At 34.9% G+C, this 17,389-nt stretch overlaps 2 protein-coding genes across 2 annotated transcripts; one reads left to right on the top strand and one right to left on the bottom strand.

Annotated features, from left to right (window-relative positions):
• Positions 1-199: 199 nt before the first annotated feature.
• LOC311065928 (keratin, type II cytoskeletal 8) lies at positions 200-6,077 on the bottom strand. The gene is made up of 8 exons (XM_084086792.1): positions 5,581-6,077; positions 4,503-4,711; positions 2,991-3,051; positions 2,606-2,701; positions 2,341-2,505; positions 1,901-2,026; positions 1,482-1,702; positions 200-1,149 (listed from the first exon to the last, which is right to left on the bottom strand). The coding sequence occupies exons 1-8, from the start codon at positions 6,031-6,033 to the stop codon at positions 1,134-1,136; spliced, it is 1,347 nt and encodes a 448-aa protein (XP_083942918.1). The 5' UTR covers positions 6,034-6,077; the 3' UTR covers positions 200-1,133.
• Positions 6,078-7,159: 1,082 nt separating this feature from the next.
• abtb1 (ankyrin repeat and BTB (POZ) domain containing 1) lies at positions 7,160-16,860 on the top strand. Its single transcript, XM_084086786.1, has 12 exons — positions 7,160-7,398; positions 8,402-8,464; positions 8,549-8,604; positions 9,558-9,702; positions 9,782-9,941; positions 10,755-10,800; positions 10,894-11,010; positions 11,401-11,513; positions 12,071-12,169; positions 12,439-12,606; positions 14,065-14,265; positions 15,379-16,860. The coding sequence occupies exons 1-12, from the start codon at positions 7,343-7,345 to the stop codon at positions 15,583-15,585; spliced, it is 1,431 nt and encodes a 476-aa protein (XP_083942912.1). The 5' UTR covers positions 7,160-7,342; the 3' UTR covers positions 15,586-16,860.
• The last annotated feature ends 529 nt before the right edge of the window (positions 16,861-17,389 follow it).

Genomic DNA, 17,389 nt, shown 5'->3' with positions numbered 1-17,389 from the left:
AATAGCACTTGTGTGTATAAAACATTCTAGCTTTTAATCTGTTTGTAGAGCGTCAATGCGGCGCTTACGAGCGCGGAACCAAAAATAAGTTAAATAGCGCCATCTAGTGACATATTACATTAACACGTCAATCGTTTTATTTATATGTCTCAACCATTTGTTTTAAATATTTATTTGTATTTTCCTTTTTCGTTTTGTTGGGTTTAGAGTTGCTTGATGGTTGTGTGTTTATTTATAAAGGTGCTTCAATAAGGTGTTGATTCCTTTAGTTACTTTCCTTGGAATCTTATCAAACCTGTGTTAACACCTGTTTCTCTCTCTGAAAACAGGATGGCAAACTTTGCTTCACCCCTTTATTACTGTTAGACTATGACACGAGTAAAGCTGCCTGGCCTCTGGTCACGCTCTTCTTTGATGTGGAGTAAAAAGATCATTCAGATTCTTCAAATGACACGAATTGTGTAATTTACATTTAAGGACAGAACATATTAAGGGGATAATTCTCCCCAAAATGAAAATTTTTGTCATAATTTACTCATGTTGTTCCAAACCTTTGTGAGTTTCTTTCTTCTGCTGAACACAAAAGAAGACATTTTAAAGAATGTTGATAATCAAACAGTTGACGGTAGCCTTTGACTTCCATAGTAGGAAAGAAAATACTATGGAAGTCTTCTTTTGTGTTGAACAGAAGAAAGAAACTCAAGTTTGGAAGATCACGAGGGTGAGTAAATGATGACAAAATTTTCCTTTTTGGGTGAACTATCCCTTTAATACCCGATTTAGATTTTGCTCTCAAAACAAATGAAATATTCCTTAAGTTTATTTATTTTATATTTTTTCAGATTTATAATGGAATTTCAGACAAAAAAAAAAAAAAACTTTACATAAATGGCATTTGGAGAATTTATATATGGCCTTTATATAACAAAAAAATGACATTTGCTGCATAAAATTATTTATTTTTGTAATGCCAAATAATACTGAGGACATTATTTTCTTTTTGTCATTTGCCGTCTTGAAGTCTTCGCTCAGCAATGACAAGCAGGGATTGTTTGATTGACCTGTGATGTAAATGTGTAGACAGTGGGATTCTTGCTGTTCATTAGCGTTTATGGACTGGATGAATGTTTACATTATTCCAGTCCAAGCCTGAGGGGAGAGAGGTCGGATTTGAGTTATTAGCTGAAACCACTTATTTCAGGTCATTCATAATTTAAATATATATATATATATATATATATATATATATATATATATATATATATATATATATATATATATATATATATACACACACATACACACATACACACACACACTAAAATGATTAATTTATTACAATAAAAATAAAACTATTTTTTCAAATAAAAAAATGTAAATGTATAATACACTACTAAAACGATCATATAAAAATAATCATTTAAATATACTCATACTTTATATTAAGCACTCGGTTAATTGCTTAAGCTTTACAGTTTCACCTGTTCTCTTCTCCTTCCAGTAGTTTTTTGTAGGTGGCGATCTCAATATCCAGAGCCAGTTTGACATTCATCAGCTGCTGGTAGTCATGGAGATGGTTGGTCATTTCCTGTTTGGCTTTCTGCAGTGCGTCCTGCAGTGATCTGATATGTTGTTTAGCGTCAAGCACCGCCTCCTCACCACAACGCTCCGCCTCTTCAATCTGCCTCTCCACACTCTCACACTGTAATGATATCAGAGAATTACAGTACAACTCGTTTAAAATGAGCTTACATGCATTTACAGTCCTGGCCTTTAAAGATCCCATCTGCCATAGCACAGAAAGTTATCAGTGCGTTTATTGAGGATGCTCATGATTGCCCTAGTGTTCAAATGCAGACATGATCAGTTGCTATAGTAGAGTATTATCTTGATCGGTTACCTGTGATTTAGCTGAGGTTAAGTCATTTTGCAGTCGTATGATCTGCCTTTTCAAATCAGCTATTGCACTTGTATTGTCTTTCAGCTCATTGTTGCACTTGTCAGCCTCCGATGACATCATGTGAAACTGTGGAGGAAAACAGGAATATACACAATTATCAGCTGTTTCAAAAGTCTAAAGTCTGTAATTACAATAGTTTAAAACATAAGAACCTCCAGGAAATAACAAATGAGATCTCAACTGCTGTTCATAGAGATTAAATGAGGCGTCCTGTAAATGGAGCTTTTGTTCAAGGCCTCAGCTTCTCAGATTTTTTCTCATGAGAAACAGCCCCAATAATCTCATGTTTCTCCTCTAGCGTTTCAGACCTCAACATCATCTCGTTCAGATTTGCCAAGGTACCGGACTCTGTAATGGGAATTCAGAGATCTGATCTTCACCTTGTTCTTATACCAGGCCTCCGCTTCCTTTCGGCTGCATGCTGAAATCTCCTCATACTGGCTCTTCACATCAGAGATGATCTTCTCCATGTTCAGCGTCCTGCTGTTGTCCATCTGCACTATAACAGATGTGTCCTTCACTTCAGCCTGCAGCTCATGCAGCTCCTACACACACACACACACAGAGAGAGAGAGAGAGAGAGAGGGATAAGATTAATCTCAGGACGTTTAGGTGTCTCATTCATGTGTCTTGAGTTTGAATTACCTGTTCATAGAAGCACTTGAAAAAGTTCAAGTCACCCAGGATTTCTGCCAATTTCTCTTCCAGTGCATTTTTACACAAGTACGTTGTGTCCACATTCTGTCAGGGCATTCACACTTGTTAGCTTGGCAGATGCTTTTTGCAACCAAACGACTAATGTAGGCAGAATTACACACTGTTGTATTGACCATCAGGGCCGTCGCCTCAGTTCACAGGGCCTGGGACGTTCCTGGAGCTCATATAGTACAGGATGATGGCGCTAGAAACGCCACGGTCATTTAGTCGTTTTGGATAGAAGTGTCTGCCAAGTGCAGGCAACAGCCCTGATGATCAGAGGTTTTTCTAGACATCAGACATTTATTATCTTCTGTAACTAGATTTGTCTTACCTTCTTCAGAAGAACAAAGTCATTTTCAGTTTTGTTTCTGTTGTTAATCTCATCTTCATACCTGTAAAAGCCTACATGTTAACTTCACTCAGTGTTTTTGTTGTTAACTAATACTATTCCAAATAGTTTTCATTTATTGAAATTGAGCTGAAACAAAATACTAAGATGAAAAACTTAAACTTAAAAAAATGACAACAAAAATTTGAAATGTTGCCTTGGCAACTAACTGGAAAAAAAAAGGTATTAAAATTATTAAAGCTAAACTGAAATAAAAATAAATGAAAGCTAAATAGAAATATTTAATAAATAAAAACTAGTAAAAAAGACCAAATCATATAATAGACGCTAAAATTCTAATTAAAACTGAAAATATAAAAATAAAAGCTAATTCAAAATATTAATAAATAAAACTGGGCTTATTATAAATCATACTAAATAATAATTAAATACTAATAAAATAAGTTGTTTGCTCAAACATAATCACTACAGTTTTTAATTAATGTTAATTAAAGGTGGGGTATGTGATTCTCTTTTTGGCCATTTTTTCAAAATCACTTGAAATCCTATTCCTAACCCACTTACAGCCACTGAGTTAGAAGCACTGAAATGAAAATTAAGCAATTCAATCATCTGTGGAACGGGCAGGACTCGAAAAACTCCAGCCAATCATTTCCAAGACCACCTAGAATCATTGGACAGTAAGTTCGTAAATCAAACGGTCGTACCATACCCCCCTCCCCTCATCCCCCTCGCGCGCGTCCATGTTCCTCGAATGGGTGGAGTCAAAGGAAAGAAGGTAGGACCATTTGAGTTGTGTATTTTCAAAATCTGCCAGCCGTTTTGCAAATCACATACCCCACCTTTAACTAATAGTAAAGTAGTATGGGATCATCAACAATGTAAGAATGTTTCCGAATCTTCCTGTTGTTTTAATTCATTTGTCTTTTTTGACGACAGTGATGGGTAAATTACCACTTACTGCAGTAAAATTACTTACATTTGTCAGATTCTTATCATACTGAAATCTTAACATATTATCATATTAGGGACAGGTTCATGTTAGTACTAGTTATATGAACCTTTGGTATTCTGGCTAAAACTTCATGGTAAATGATTGTTAGGAATGTTGTTGTGACACTCTTTCAAATAAAGGTTCCAAATTGGGTTTTCACAGCGATGCAATAGAATAACTATTTTTTGATTTTTGATATTTCAGTGAACAGTTCTTAAAATAACTTCTTTTTTTTTGTTTTAGTTTAAAAAGCATTTTAAAAACATTCTAAAGAACGTTATCCATTTTTGTTTTTGAATGTTAAAGGTTCATAGAACCACAGATGCCAATAAAGTGTACATGATTTTACATTTGAAATTTGAAATGATATTGAATGTAAGAATGTTGAGATTATTATTATTAAGAATATTGAGACAAATACTTATTATGGTTTGAAACTGAACACTACAGTCTAGTTTCCAGTGCACTGAAGACTGACGATGAAGTGTCTGATTACAGACCTTTGTTTTTGTTCCTCAACCTGTGCGAGAGCATTCCTGAGCTCGGCATCAAGGTGTTCCTTGTCTTTCTTCACCCGCTCCAGCTGTTCCGTCAGGGAACTGATGTAAGACTTCAGCATGGGCCCCAGTTTAGACTCGGGTTTAGACTCTTTCTGGAGCAGATGCCATTTAGTCTCCAAAAGCGTGTTCTCCTGCTCCAGTTTACGAACCTGTGTGTGTTTATGAGAACATTTTAGTGTTCAAATGTCGCTCTTGCAACTATTTTGATTCATTTAAGGATCAACTCTGATGTTTCTTTATTAAAACGAAATAAATATAATGCAAAATATTAACAAAACAGACAATAATTGTCATAAAGTAAGAGTAGAGCTGTAAAATGAATATGAATAGCAGGTAGCTCAGTTCATCTGATATTGTGAAAAAGTTTGACTTCATTTTGAAATCTCATATTTAGGTTTGGCCAGTCTGAGCATAATTTGAGCCTCTGCTGATATTCTATCAGAGGCACTTGAGATTATTTGAGTCTTTTTCTCAGAAGACTTATTGAAAAGTCTGTTTGCGCTCATTTGTATCTCATTGGAGAAAACAGTCTAGGAGAAACAATTGAGATATTAAATAATTTTGTGATTTTTCTCTCCAACAGGTTATTAATAGATCTGGCTGAGACTGAGGTATAAAAATAAATAATAATGAGAAAGAATTTAAGTAAAAAATATTAAATAAATAAAATGTATTTATTTATTTATCCCCTAGGTATCAACACATCTGGCTGCTGGGATTCAGATATGGAAAAAAAAATACAATAAAAAAAAGGATAAAAAAAAACAATTAGTAAAAATGAATAAATATTTATTTCCTACAGTTTATTAACAGATCTGGCTGCTGAGATTTAAATAAGAAAAATAAGTATAAATACTAGGCGTACATACAATAAATATCAATAAATTCGGTAGTTTTTCATATTTTTTTCAGGTCCATAAATTTAATTCCAAAGCTGACCACTGAGCTGACAATCAGCTGACATAATGAGTGTTATGAGCAATTATAGCAGCGTAAAGTAGGCAGAGAAATGTCTCACCTTGTCGATGAAGGAGGCAAAGCGATTGTTGAGGATTTTGATCTGTTCTTTCTCCTGGATCCGCACAGCCTGCAGGTCGGGGTCCAGCTGGAGGTCCACGGGGGTCAGAAGACTCGTGTTAACGGACACAGGCTTGATGGGGACCGGTGACACGTTCCCATAACCGAAGTACGAGTTGCCCTGACGGGGGTATGAGCCCACTGAGCGGCTGCTGAAGCCGTTATTAGCGCTCATGGCCAGACAGAGATGGAGAGAGAGATGAAGAGAAGGAGTGTGGAACAGGTGTGTTGCAGAAGGACTACAGGGAAACAGACGCTGGTTCCTGAGAACTCGGCTACTTGTCACTGCTGACAGGTGGGTGTGTTTGTGTATAAATGAGGATATATACCAGAATTCTTTACTTTGAAAAACCTGTTCAGCCCATTCCCCGTTCAGAGCAAACATACTCCACATTCATGCACTGACACAAACTGAAATGACAAGCAGAACTGTTGTTAACTAACCTAGCCCTACCTTCAAGAGATCTTTGATTATGAGAATTTTTCCTGTTCCTGATTGTCTAAAATATGTGATGGGCTGCAATATTAGCTTAATGTGTGTTGTTGTTGTTGTTGTTTACAAGAATTTCTATATTTAGTGTGATTTTTGGTGTTATTTTTGTGCTATTTGTTCATCAACAATTAGATCATTTAAAGGGGTCATGACATGAGAAATCAAATTTGCCTTGATCTTTTGACATATAGGATTCATAGCTTAAAAAAATCCTCTTCATTATAAACAAAGATGAATATTTTAGCCTAATCAATATATTTTTGATATTGCGGGACGTCTGTGACCGTGACGTCACACGGGAAAATACATTTGCATATTCCTGCCTCCAGAGCAAGACGATCGACGAATAGATTTACATCATCGCACCATAGCCCCGCCCACTGACATTCAGTCGCTTAACTGCTGATATTTGACATTATAAGTGAACCTCAAGGAACATTAAAATAATAATCCATGCCAAATAAGTTTCGATTTTTTTTTTTTTTTTTTTGCTGTGCACATAAAAATATAATACATTCAAAATATATTTTATATGGCCTTTTCTGTTTTTTTTATGATGGAAGGCTATGTACACACAGTCATGTGATTTAACACAAATTATATATTTTTTGTCTGCACCATTCAAGCCTCATATTGAGTTTAATGAGAAATTAGTTCTCAGCACATATTAAAATAAATATCTAAAGAAAAGAAGATTGTTTTTTAGAATGAACTTTTATAATTAACTTTATCTATTTTTAAGTTTGTATATTCTTATATATTTACAATGTATTTTTTTCTGAACATATTTTAAATGATTAGCCTACGTTAAAATACTTAACTAATAAATCAAATTCTCAAAATCAAACGCAATTTTATTTCCTCATTTAGGGTAGCATGAACTATAACAGAATTAAAATTGAATATAATTTGTGTGTGATAAACATGCAGTTCAACGCTGGCGCAACAGTCAGTATATTCCAACACAGTCCATAAGAGGGCGCTGTTGGGACGCACGTAAAACTCAGCTGTACGTACACAAATCTGCTTCCTGTTTACGTTTGCTGAGCACTTTCAGTACGAGAATAGACAGCAGACATCTCGAATCTCACCTGGAAACAGGCTCCGCGTTAGCTTTTCCACAACCGCCTCTGACCGTGTGCCTGTAGCCGATCCTGTCTGTTAGACAGGCCGTTTCAATGCATTTCAGAGAAGCTTTACCGCCGCGCAGATGGACGCCGTTGATCTGTTTTCAAGCTGCAGAAAGGGCGACATTGCCAGAGTGAGGTCAGACAGCTGATGGGTTGTTGTTGTTGTTTTGAAGTTTTTCCATGTGAACACATATCCACGGCCTGTTTTTTCTCAAGATATTTTATATGCATATATACTGAGCAAATATACACTACATATAGACTGTAACGTTACATGCAAGTCAATATGTACAGCCTAAGTTACATAAACTCTAGACTTTGATTTAATTGTAACCAAGTGTGCATGGTCTATATAGTCTATAGATACAGTTTAGTCATACCCAAACAAATATACATGACTTGTTTAGTCTTTAGAAATTAATTATGCATTTCTAAACAAAAGTTCATCTCTAGGTATCTAGACACTACATATGCTTATCTAAAACAACAGTGTTTCTTTAGAGACTGTATATGCACATGCAACACAATGTGCAAATCCAAGACATATATAGTGTTTGGATACTGTATATGCCTATCTAAGCAACTGCATGGCATATATATTATCTAGTATGTGCATTCAGTAGCTACTAGCTAAGATGCTGTTTCATTGCAATATAGAATTACGCTTGACTAGCAACTTTGATTGAAATATACGCTTTGCTTGTAACACCATAATATGCCAGGGTTGTTTTTCAGTTGTTTTATTAGTATTTGCAGTAATGTTGTGAAACTGTGAAAGACCCTGTGTGGCCTCAGATTTAGAAGGAAAAGCATGTGAGGGTGACAGATAACATGTCACTGTATTGGCCCAGATACAGTAAAGAATTATTGTACTTAGTCTTTTCTAAGTACAGATTTCTTAAAGAAATAGTTCACCCAAAAATGAAAATTCTGTCATAATTTACTCATCCTCATGTTGTTCCAAACCTGTATGAGTTTCTTTCTTCTGTTGAACACAAAATAAGATATTTTAAAGAAAAATATGATAGGGTTAACTATCCCTTTAAAGCTCTGTGTGTGATTCTCTCAATTATTATGTTGGTTGGTTATAATGTATCTGGTCACTGCTTTTTTCTGTTGACATTTTTCATCTTCTCCAGATACCTGGTTGAACAAAGAGATGTAGAGCTGAACATCAGAGATAAGTGGGACAGCACACCTCTGTAAGACTGCTTGCTTATTTCCATTCACTGTCTGTCATGTCTGTTTTGATGAAGCCACTGATATCTTTCTGTCTTTGTCTTCAGGTATTATGCATGTCTCTGTGGACATGAAGAGCTGGTGCAGTATCTGCTTGCCAACGGTAAATGCTAGAACGATTATTCATAACCAACCAGGGAGTTGTAATCTGCTCTTTATAGTGAGATTTTAATGATTAGGATACAAAATAAAGCCTGAAACTATGGAAGCTTGTTCCCGCCACGTAATAAAAAAAAGGTAATTGCGACTTTTAATCTGCTGACTTTTTTCTCTGAAGTTTATATCTTGCATTTCGGACTTTATAACTAAGCTCACACTAAGCAATTGTGAGTTTATATCTGAGAAAAAGTTGCAGGATGTAAAATATACAGGATATATACCCCTGGTTTCACAGATGAAGCTTAAGTTTAGTCCCAGACTAAAATGCATGTTTGAGCTGTTTTAACTGAAAGCAACTTGCTTTTGTTTTGTTGTTTTTGACATTGTTTTGTCTCAAGATGCACACCAGTAATGTGTTTTTCTAAGGCGTTTATAAAAGATACTTAAATGTCCTAATTGAACTAAGGTCTAATTCTGACTTAATCTAAACCCTGTCTGTGAAACCAGACCATAAACTTTATGTATCTCACAATTCTGACATTATAATTCCCAATTGCTACTGTGAGTTTATATCTCACAATTGTGAAAAAAGTCAGAATTGTGATTTTTTTTTTTTCAGAATTGTGAGAAAAAAGTAAAAATTGTGAGATAAAAAATAAAAAATTAAGTTGCAATTAACTTTTGAATTATTTATTCCTATATAAACCCATCAAATTAAGAAAATGTTTTAAAAAAATCAACAAATAATGAATAATGAGTGAAAGCAGGTATGTAACCTTCCAAAAACTTTCAGGTGGTAAAACTAAATTTTATTTTTCTTAAATTAAATAATACGTCCCCTTTAAAAGGTCACACCAGGAAAAAATGAATTTTGTGTCCTTAATAAAAAAAAAGTAAGAATTGCACCATTCGTTTTACTGATATTTGTGTAAGTGCATTACATCTTTGTTGTGGCAGGAGCAAAGTGTGAGGCGAACACATTTGACGGCGAGCGCTGTCTGTACGGAGCGCTGAGCGACCCCATCCGCCGCCTGCTCAAAGAGTACAAGCGCATCACAGCGAAGGCCATGCAGAGAGACTACTACGACCAGTTCCTGCAGACGTGAGGACTATAAACACACACAAACAAAAGCCAAACCACAGTCACTTTCACAAACTGACTGCTGCTTTCCCCATCGTAGGCTTTTGGAGCAGGGGAACTACAGTGACGTGACGTTTATGGTGCACGGTGAGATGTTCAAGGCCCACCGGTGTATCTTGAGTGCCCGATCTGAATACTTCGCTCACATGCTGGAGACCAAGTGGAAGGGCAAGAGTGCGATCGCACTCAAACATCCACTGGTAGGCGCTGTTTGACTGCACATAAATTCCAATTTCTACTCATCCCGATACTATTCATCCTGCCTGGAGCTGGGTGATTATAGATTACTACACTAAAACTCAAACTACAATCATAAAAACAAAAGTGTTACTTGAAATAAACAGTGTATGAAATAAAATTATTTATATATATATATATATATATATATATATATATATATATATATATATATATAAACTTCTTTCAGCTAGTTGCCAAGGCATTCATTTAGTTTAACTTGATGTACTCAAATAACTAAAAATTATATTAATAATTAATAAAAACTCTTTAGGCATTTAAAAAATTGACACAAATACACAAAACATTTCTAAAACTTTATCTGAAATTAAAACGGAACATTTTAAAATAAAAACTGATTCAAAATATTAATACAAATTATAAAAGTATCTCAATGATACTAAAATAACACTGGCCTGTAGTTTGTGAGATCATGTCAAAGGTGATCTTATTATGCATAGCATTACACTCTTTCATACCTGTATGAAAAGTATATGTTTTATAAAAGTATATGTAAATTTGGAAGTGTCATTTTCCTGACTAATAAGTTGTACCACCTTCTTATCATTTAGTATTAAACATGAAAGTGTATGTTCATGTTTTTTTCAGAAAGTGTTAATGCTAGTGTTCACATCTTGTGCTGCTTTAATTATCTTCTCCCTAGGGTTGTGTTAAATTAAGAAGAAGCTCTCTTCTAACCTTTTACATCACCAGCATGCTTCAAACTTTCATGATCCTAATGTGTCCATTTCAATTTCCTTCTTTTTTTTTTTCAGGTCAATCCTGCTGCATTTGGTGCAATCATGCAGTATTTCTACACTGGTGAGCGTCAGACCAAGACCGAGAGTTAAGTTAGCAATCTTCTTCCAGACACTATTTTTTTCCTCACCCTATGCCACCCTTTTTTTTCTTCAGGTCGTTTGGACATAGATGTGAATTACGTGGAGGATTGCAAGCGCTTGGCGAAACAGTGCAAGATCAGCGAGCTGATTGAGGAGCTGGAAGTGAAGTGCAAACAGGTTTATGAGTTTGGTGAGGAACCACACAACAGTGAAACTGTTAAGCCAATTTGAAACTCGTAAATTAAAGTACCTATTGTACAGTCAAGCTGTCATTTTGAAAGAAAAAAATTAGTTACACTGCAAACTACCAATAAAAAGTTGCTGTTGTTTTTGAAAGAAGTCTCTTCTGTTCACCCCTGCCCTTATACATTAAATAATATTAATCTATTTAACAGTTAAAACAGTGCAATAATAGCAGAAGAATTGCATTTGTGAATTTGTTTCTACAAAAAAAAAACAAAAAAACGTAATTTCAGGACTTTTTTTTTTTTTTTTGAAAACTGTTTAGTTATGATTTGGTAACTCAGTTGTTTCATTGCAGTGAAGCATCTGATCAACCCTCTCTCTCTGTCTCTGTCAGTGTCTAATAAGCCCGGGACGTGTGTGAAGGTGTTGACACTGGATCCTCATGACTTTCAGCTCCAGGATGGGATGGCTCTGCTGGCTGACAGCGCACTTCCCGCTGAGCTCAGGGTGAGAGGACACACACACACACGCTTACCTTTATCAGGAGTTCAGCTCTCACTTTCAACACCTATAGCCTCTTATCACCAGGGTGAAGATTCGTGCCAGTTTTATAATTATGGGATGTGTGGTTGCCTAGCAACTGCTGGTTAAAATAGTTAGTGCCTCATCACAGGAATAAATTACATTACATTTTAAAATATTTTCAAAAAGACTTTCAAACTGTTTATATATTATATGTTAATATTTCACAATATCATTGTTTTTTTTGGTGTTTTTGATCTAATAAATGCAGCCTTGGTGAGCAGAAGAGACTTCTTTCCTTTCCTTTCCTTTCCTTTCCTTTCCTTTCCTTTCCTTTCCTTTCTTTTCTTTTCTTTTCTTTCTTACCGACCACAAACATTTGAACGGTCTTGTTTATAAGTGTGCAAGAATGTTGAGCTGCAGTATTATATACTAAAGTCAACCTCTCCTGTTTAATGAAAAAGTCAGATTGTCACATATAGATTATTTCTATACACTGCTTGCAGTGATATTTTGTTTGATATCTGCTGTTTGATTTTTAGGTTGGATACGGTCAGCTTCCTTTCGATCTAACTGACAGCTTTCCGAGTTATCCTGATATCTGTTTCCGGGTGGAGGGCAATGACTTTCTGTGTCATAAGGTCAGTGTTTGGTAATGCTGATAATCATAATCCCTGGCTGTCGTATTTGGGACGGCATTAGTTGCAACCCAAATGCAAATGAAGACATCAGTGTAATGTCTGTCTTTGGTTATATTTTTAATCACTTAGAATCGATTATTAGAATGACAGTTGTGCTTTAATATTCTATTTGTGGTTGATTAAAAAGGGCATTTTTGCAGATTAAACGTGTGTGTGTGTGTGTGTGTGTGTGTGTGTGTGTGTGTGTGTGTGTGTGTGTGTGTACACAGGCGTTTTTCTGTGGTCGTAGTGATTATTTTAAAGCGCTGATGGAGGATCACTTCTGCGAGGGTGAAACTCTACAGGCTCATCCCAGTATTCCCGTCATCACCCTTCACGATGTGTCTCACGATTTGTTTACAAGAATCCTTTACTACATCTACAGTGACAACACTCAGGTACACACACACACACATGTGCAATAAACACCACACACAATCAAGACATGTTTCAACAGATGCTGAACATTTTCTATTGACCGAACGCTTCCAAATACAAGTTTAGAGTAGCTCTAGCATAAAACAAACTGATATTTATTAGTGTTGTTATCATTAAAATATAAATATTATATATGAAAAACCTAATCTAAAAAAAAAAAAACTAACTTGGCAACTATCTGAAGGTGTAAGTTGTACTAAAATGACTAAAACTGAAATAAAAATTAATTAAATACTAATTAAAACTTAATTAATTAAAACTAAATAAATAAATATATTTATTTACAAAAGCACAACTCGCATAATAAACAGAGTGAAATACATGGATGCTGATGTTTTAGACGTCACCTACGGGCAATAACCTGTTTTTTTAATACAGTCTTGTAAACGTGGTTTACTTGCATGGCCAGTTTATTGATTTGCATGTAAATCGGGTTATTTCAATAAACAAATTTTTGGTAGTTATCAGCGTATTGTTGTGCATGTAAACGTGCTCTCAAAAAATACAGACCAAAAGCTGAAGAGTAATATTCAGAGAAAAATGTGTTTTTAAGAGGTTTTTGAAAGAAAGAAGGTAGGATGCTTGACGTATGTCTTGAGGTAGAGCATTACACAACCTGGGAGATGTAACACTAAGACCTGGCACCCATAGGGACCCAACTAAATTTAGGAGTCATTAGCAATCCCGCACTAGAAGATCTTAAGGAACGAACAGGGGCAGGAGGTTGAAGTAGATCAGATTAAGGACCAAGGTTATGAAGAGCTTTGTGCGTGAGGGTTAGTATCTTGAAGTTTATGCGTAAGGAAACCGGAGGAATTGGAGAAATGTGCTCGTTCGTTCTTGTGAGAGAAATCAAACGGGCTGCAGAGTTTTGATCATGTTGTAATCGTTTGATGTTTTTAGCTGAAAGGCCATGAATATGCGAGTTACAGTATTCAAAGTAAGATGTGACAAAGGAATGTATGACAGTTTCAGGTTTCCTGCTGACTAGAAGATCGAATACGAGAGATATTACCACCTTACCAATGTGAGCATTAAATGAAAGTGTTGAATCATACATAGTGTCGTTACTGCAATTAAAGAGTGTAATTGCTGTTGGAAGGAAGGGCCTGTGGTACCTCTGTTTTGTCTGAGGTAAATTTAAGGTGATTTGCCTTCAGCCAAAGCTTAAGTTCCTTAATGCAAATTGTTAACCCAGGAGGAGGAAACACTTTGACCTTAAACCGTCGTAATATACCGTAGTTTTCCACTCTCTCTTTAAAGTCCTTCAAAGGCAAGTCATATCATTTAGATGCTGATAATGCCCCTGACAACAATGGTATCATAAATTGTACTTGTTTAGCTGAAATCATGTTAACCAGCTTGATAAATGCTTCAGTGTCAGATGTGCTAGTGAAGCCTCTGTCACTGTTTTCCAGCTCTCTCACGAGAACGTGTACGAGGTCCTGTGTGTGGCCGACATGTACCTGTTGCCGGGTCTGAAGCGTCTGTGTGGCAGAACTCTGGCCGCGCTGCTCAATGAGGAGAACGTGCTGCACATGTGGAAGACGGCAGAACTGTTCCGGCTCTCGCGTCTGGAGGACCAGTGCACAGAGTACATGGCCAAGATCATCGAGCGGGTACGGCACGTACAGCAGATGTGTGTTCGTTCACGGTCATGCTGCGTTTGTGCTTATCAAAATTCACATTATTTACATTCATAATGAATGTCCCTGGTGTAATTGTGGCCTGCTCATCCATTTTAATATTATTGTAAAAAAAAATTATATAAATATATTATAAATTATATTAATCTAAAAACAATTATATAAATATATTATATATTAATGTAAAAATAAATTATATAATATAAAATAATAATTTATTTTAGATAATACATTTATATGAAAATATTTTGTAATATTATTATAAAATATTTGTAAATATACAAATAAATGTAGTATAAAAATAATAACAATGTATGTTTGTACATTTATATTTATATAATATAAATATATACAAATAAATGTTTATAATGTTATTATAAAAAATAAGTATAAAATTAGTTATTTAATATATAAATAATATTTGATTTTATATAAAAATATACATGTATGCTTATATAATATAAAAAATGTTTATTGTATTTTAAATATAAATATAAAAATCTATTTTATTATAATATATTAAATATTTTATATAAATACACATTTAAATCACATCTAAAATATATATTTAATATAACTATATAAAAGTATTTTGAAATATAAAACATTTATTATTCAATATACAAATTATATTTTTATAAATAAACATTTGTAGTTATATATATATATATATATATATATATATATATATATATATATATATATATATATATATACATATACATATACATATACATAATAATTATTATTATTATTTTATTTTATTTTGTATTATTATTATTTTTTGTGTAACAACTTTCACCTGATGGATAAAATTAAGTCCTACCCTGTTGTTCAGGTTCACTGGGAAATATGTTAAAGTTCATAACACATTTAACACAAGTTAAATGTGTTATATGAAATATGAAAGTCATGCTTTAAATATTTTCAACATGAATTAATCCTAATGACAAAAATACCATTTAATACTCAGGATTAAATTCAGTTTCTTAGAACTGTTTTCTGCTCTGGAAGCCATATTATAAAAAAATTGCGTATGCATTTTTTGGAAGATTTTGCTCAGAAAGGAAGTCATGTTTGTTTCAGCTGGTGGAAAGGCCAGAGTTTGCCGATATGATCAGAGAGGATGCTGGGAACGTGGCGGCCAGACAGGAAACTGATTCCATCCCTCTGGTGGACGAGATCCGGTTCCACATCGCCAGTAACGTTCAGACGTACAGCGAAATCGAGGAAGCCAACCAGAAACTCAGCGCCCTGGAGCTTCTGCTGGCCAGCATTGGGCTGGAGTGCTGAAAACAAAAAGGAACTTGAGGTCGGGAGGGAGGGAGCGGGACGCTGAATGATTTATAAAATGCTTTACATGCACAAATACTCTGTAGCAAACTAGCATCACATTAGCAGTACCAAACTAATATGGTCGATTTTAACCAAAAACATACCTGCAGATGCGTCATATTGCAGTGGCCTGTCGTGATTTAGTAAAGCTTCCTTTATTTAGTTCTTCCTTTTGTTTTCCATGAACGAACGAACGAACTCCAGAGAGATAAAAGCTTGACGTTTTGATTTTCACGATAGTGAGCGTCGCGTTTCAGTTGATATTATTCGTCATGATGTTCAGGCATATACTGTTCATTCTTCCAGATGTAGCAGAATATTGAACTAACTCTACAGGAAACTTGTTGTGAAGTGTTGTGGATGCAGAGTCAAAACAATAATAAATAATAAATAGGTTTAGCTGTTACATCACTGAACATGATTTGAGTCAATATTTAATCAAAGATGAGGCCATTTCCTTTGGAAAGAAAGATTTTATTTATGCATTTATGAACTGGAGTGCATAGAACATGGTCGGAAGAATCTGAAAGTGTTTTGAAAGGTGTTGTCATGATAGGACTGAGAGTTACACAGTCGTGTATATTTGATCCGAAAAATGAATTACAAAAGGATTTCACTTGTTTTCTCTGGTGTTTGTGTGACCGCCATTTGTTAAAGCAAATGATTATTTATGCCTCTAAATGTGCGTTCACTCACAAATGTATCTTCCAGCACTGAGATAGAAGTTTCTCTGCTTTGCACCCACAGGAAAGACTTCTGCTAATGTGCATGCAATATTTGCATTTAATATCAATATTATAATCAGGAAACGTGCTCCTAAACCTGACTGTCCTTTATCTTTCTCAACCTAAAAATTTTTGGCTTGTGCTTTCCTTTTCCCTGCATTGCTTTTATTTTATTTTATTTTATTTTATTTATTCTGTTTTATGCAGGTCTTAAAGTGACATGTCTACATGATGTGGTTTAAATCATCAGCATTATCCTTTGCTCATTTTCATAGCAGCACTTGAGTTTGTGTGTGTTTGTGTTACTGAACTGGGTGCTCAGGAGAATATCCCACAAGTAAGACTTGTGTATGAACATTCATAAATGTCAAAGTCATGAAATATCCATTTATGATCGGATGCGTTGGCATTGCAGATTCCTTCCATATGATTTATGGGTGGGATACTGTGAGAGAATGGGATGTACTGTACATAGGTGAGAAAAAAATAAATATTATTTAATAATGTATTACTTGTGGCTGTTTGATTTGACTTTACAAAGTATTTCTCTGCATACTGAAATCTGAAATCGCATACTTACCTACTATACAGACCCTTTCCAAAAAATTAGAATATCATGGAAAAGTTTATTTATTTCCATAATTCCATTCAAAACGTTAAACTTCCATTGATTATAGATTCAGGGCCCACAACTTAAACGATTTCAAGTATTTAGTTGTTTATTTGTACATAATTTGGGCTTCCAGCTCATAAAACCCACGAAAACAGGATTTCAAAAAATTTGAATATTACATGAAATCACACAGTAATTACACAGTGATACCATGGTCATTGAACCAGGTTTTGGTTCTTTTGGCAGTGTGGGCAGGTGCAAATCCTGCTGGAAAATGAAGGAAGCATGAAGTGCTCTGAAAATGTCCTGGTACAGTAATTACTTAGTACAGTAAGTAAAACAGTAGGTCATAGTACCCAGATGAACTACTACTTCTCGTGAGATCCTGAAGTGTGCATACGATGGATACTTTACTATCCCATGA

This window comes from Abramis brama (genome assembly GCF_963993115.1).
Source record: "Abramis brama genome assembly, chromosome: 16".
Classification (NCBI taxonomy): Eukaryota; Metazoa; Chordata; class Actinopteri; order Cypriniformes; family Leuciscidae; genus Abramis; species Abramis brama.
The sequence above is the reverse complement of the archived record's forward strand: the minus strand, read 5'-3'. Positions and strand labels throughout refer to the sequence as shown.

Coding starts and splice junctions, on each gene's coding strand:
- abtb1 (XM_084086786.1), top strand. CDS start 7,343: ATGGACGCCGTTGATCTGTTTTCAAGCTGCAGAAAGGGCGACATTGCC. Junction 9,942..10,754: donor TCGCACTCAAACATCCACTG/GTAGGCGCTGTT, acceptor TTTTTTTTTCAG/GTCAATCCTGCTGCATTTGG. Junction 14,266..15,378: donor TGGCCAAGATCATCGAGCGG/GTACGGCACGTA, acceptor TGTTTGTTTCAG/CTGGTGGAAAGGCCAGAGTT.
- LOC311065928 (XM_084086792.1), bottom strand. CDS start 6,033: ATGTGGAGTATGTTTGCTCTGAACGGGGAATGGGCTGAACAGGTTTTT. Junction 4,712..5,580: donor TTGCCTCCTTCATCGACAAG/GTGAGACATTTC, acceptor AAACACACACAG/GTTCGTAAACTGGAGCAGGA. Junction 2,506..2,605: donor TCAAGTGCTTCTATGAACAG/GTAATTCAAACT, acceptor GTGTGTGTGTAG/GAGCTGCATGAGCTGCAGGC.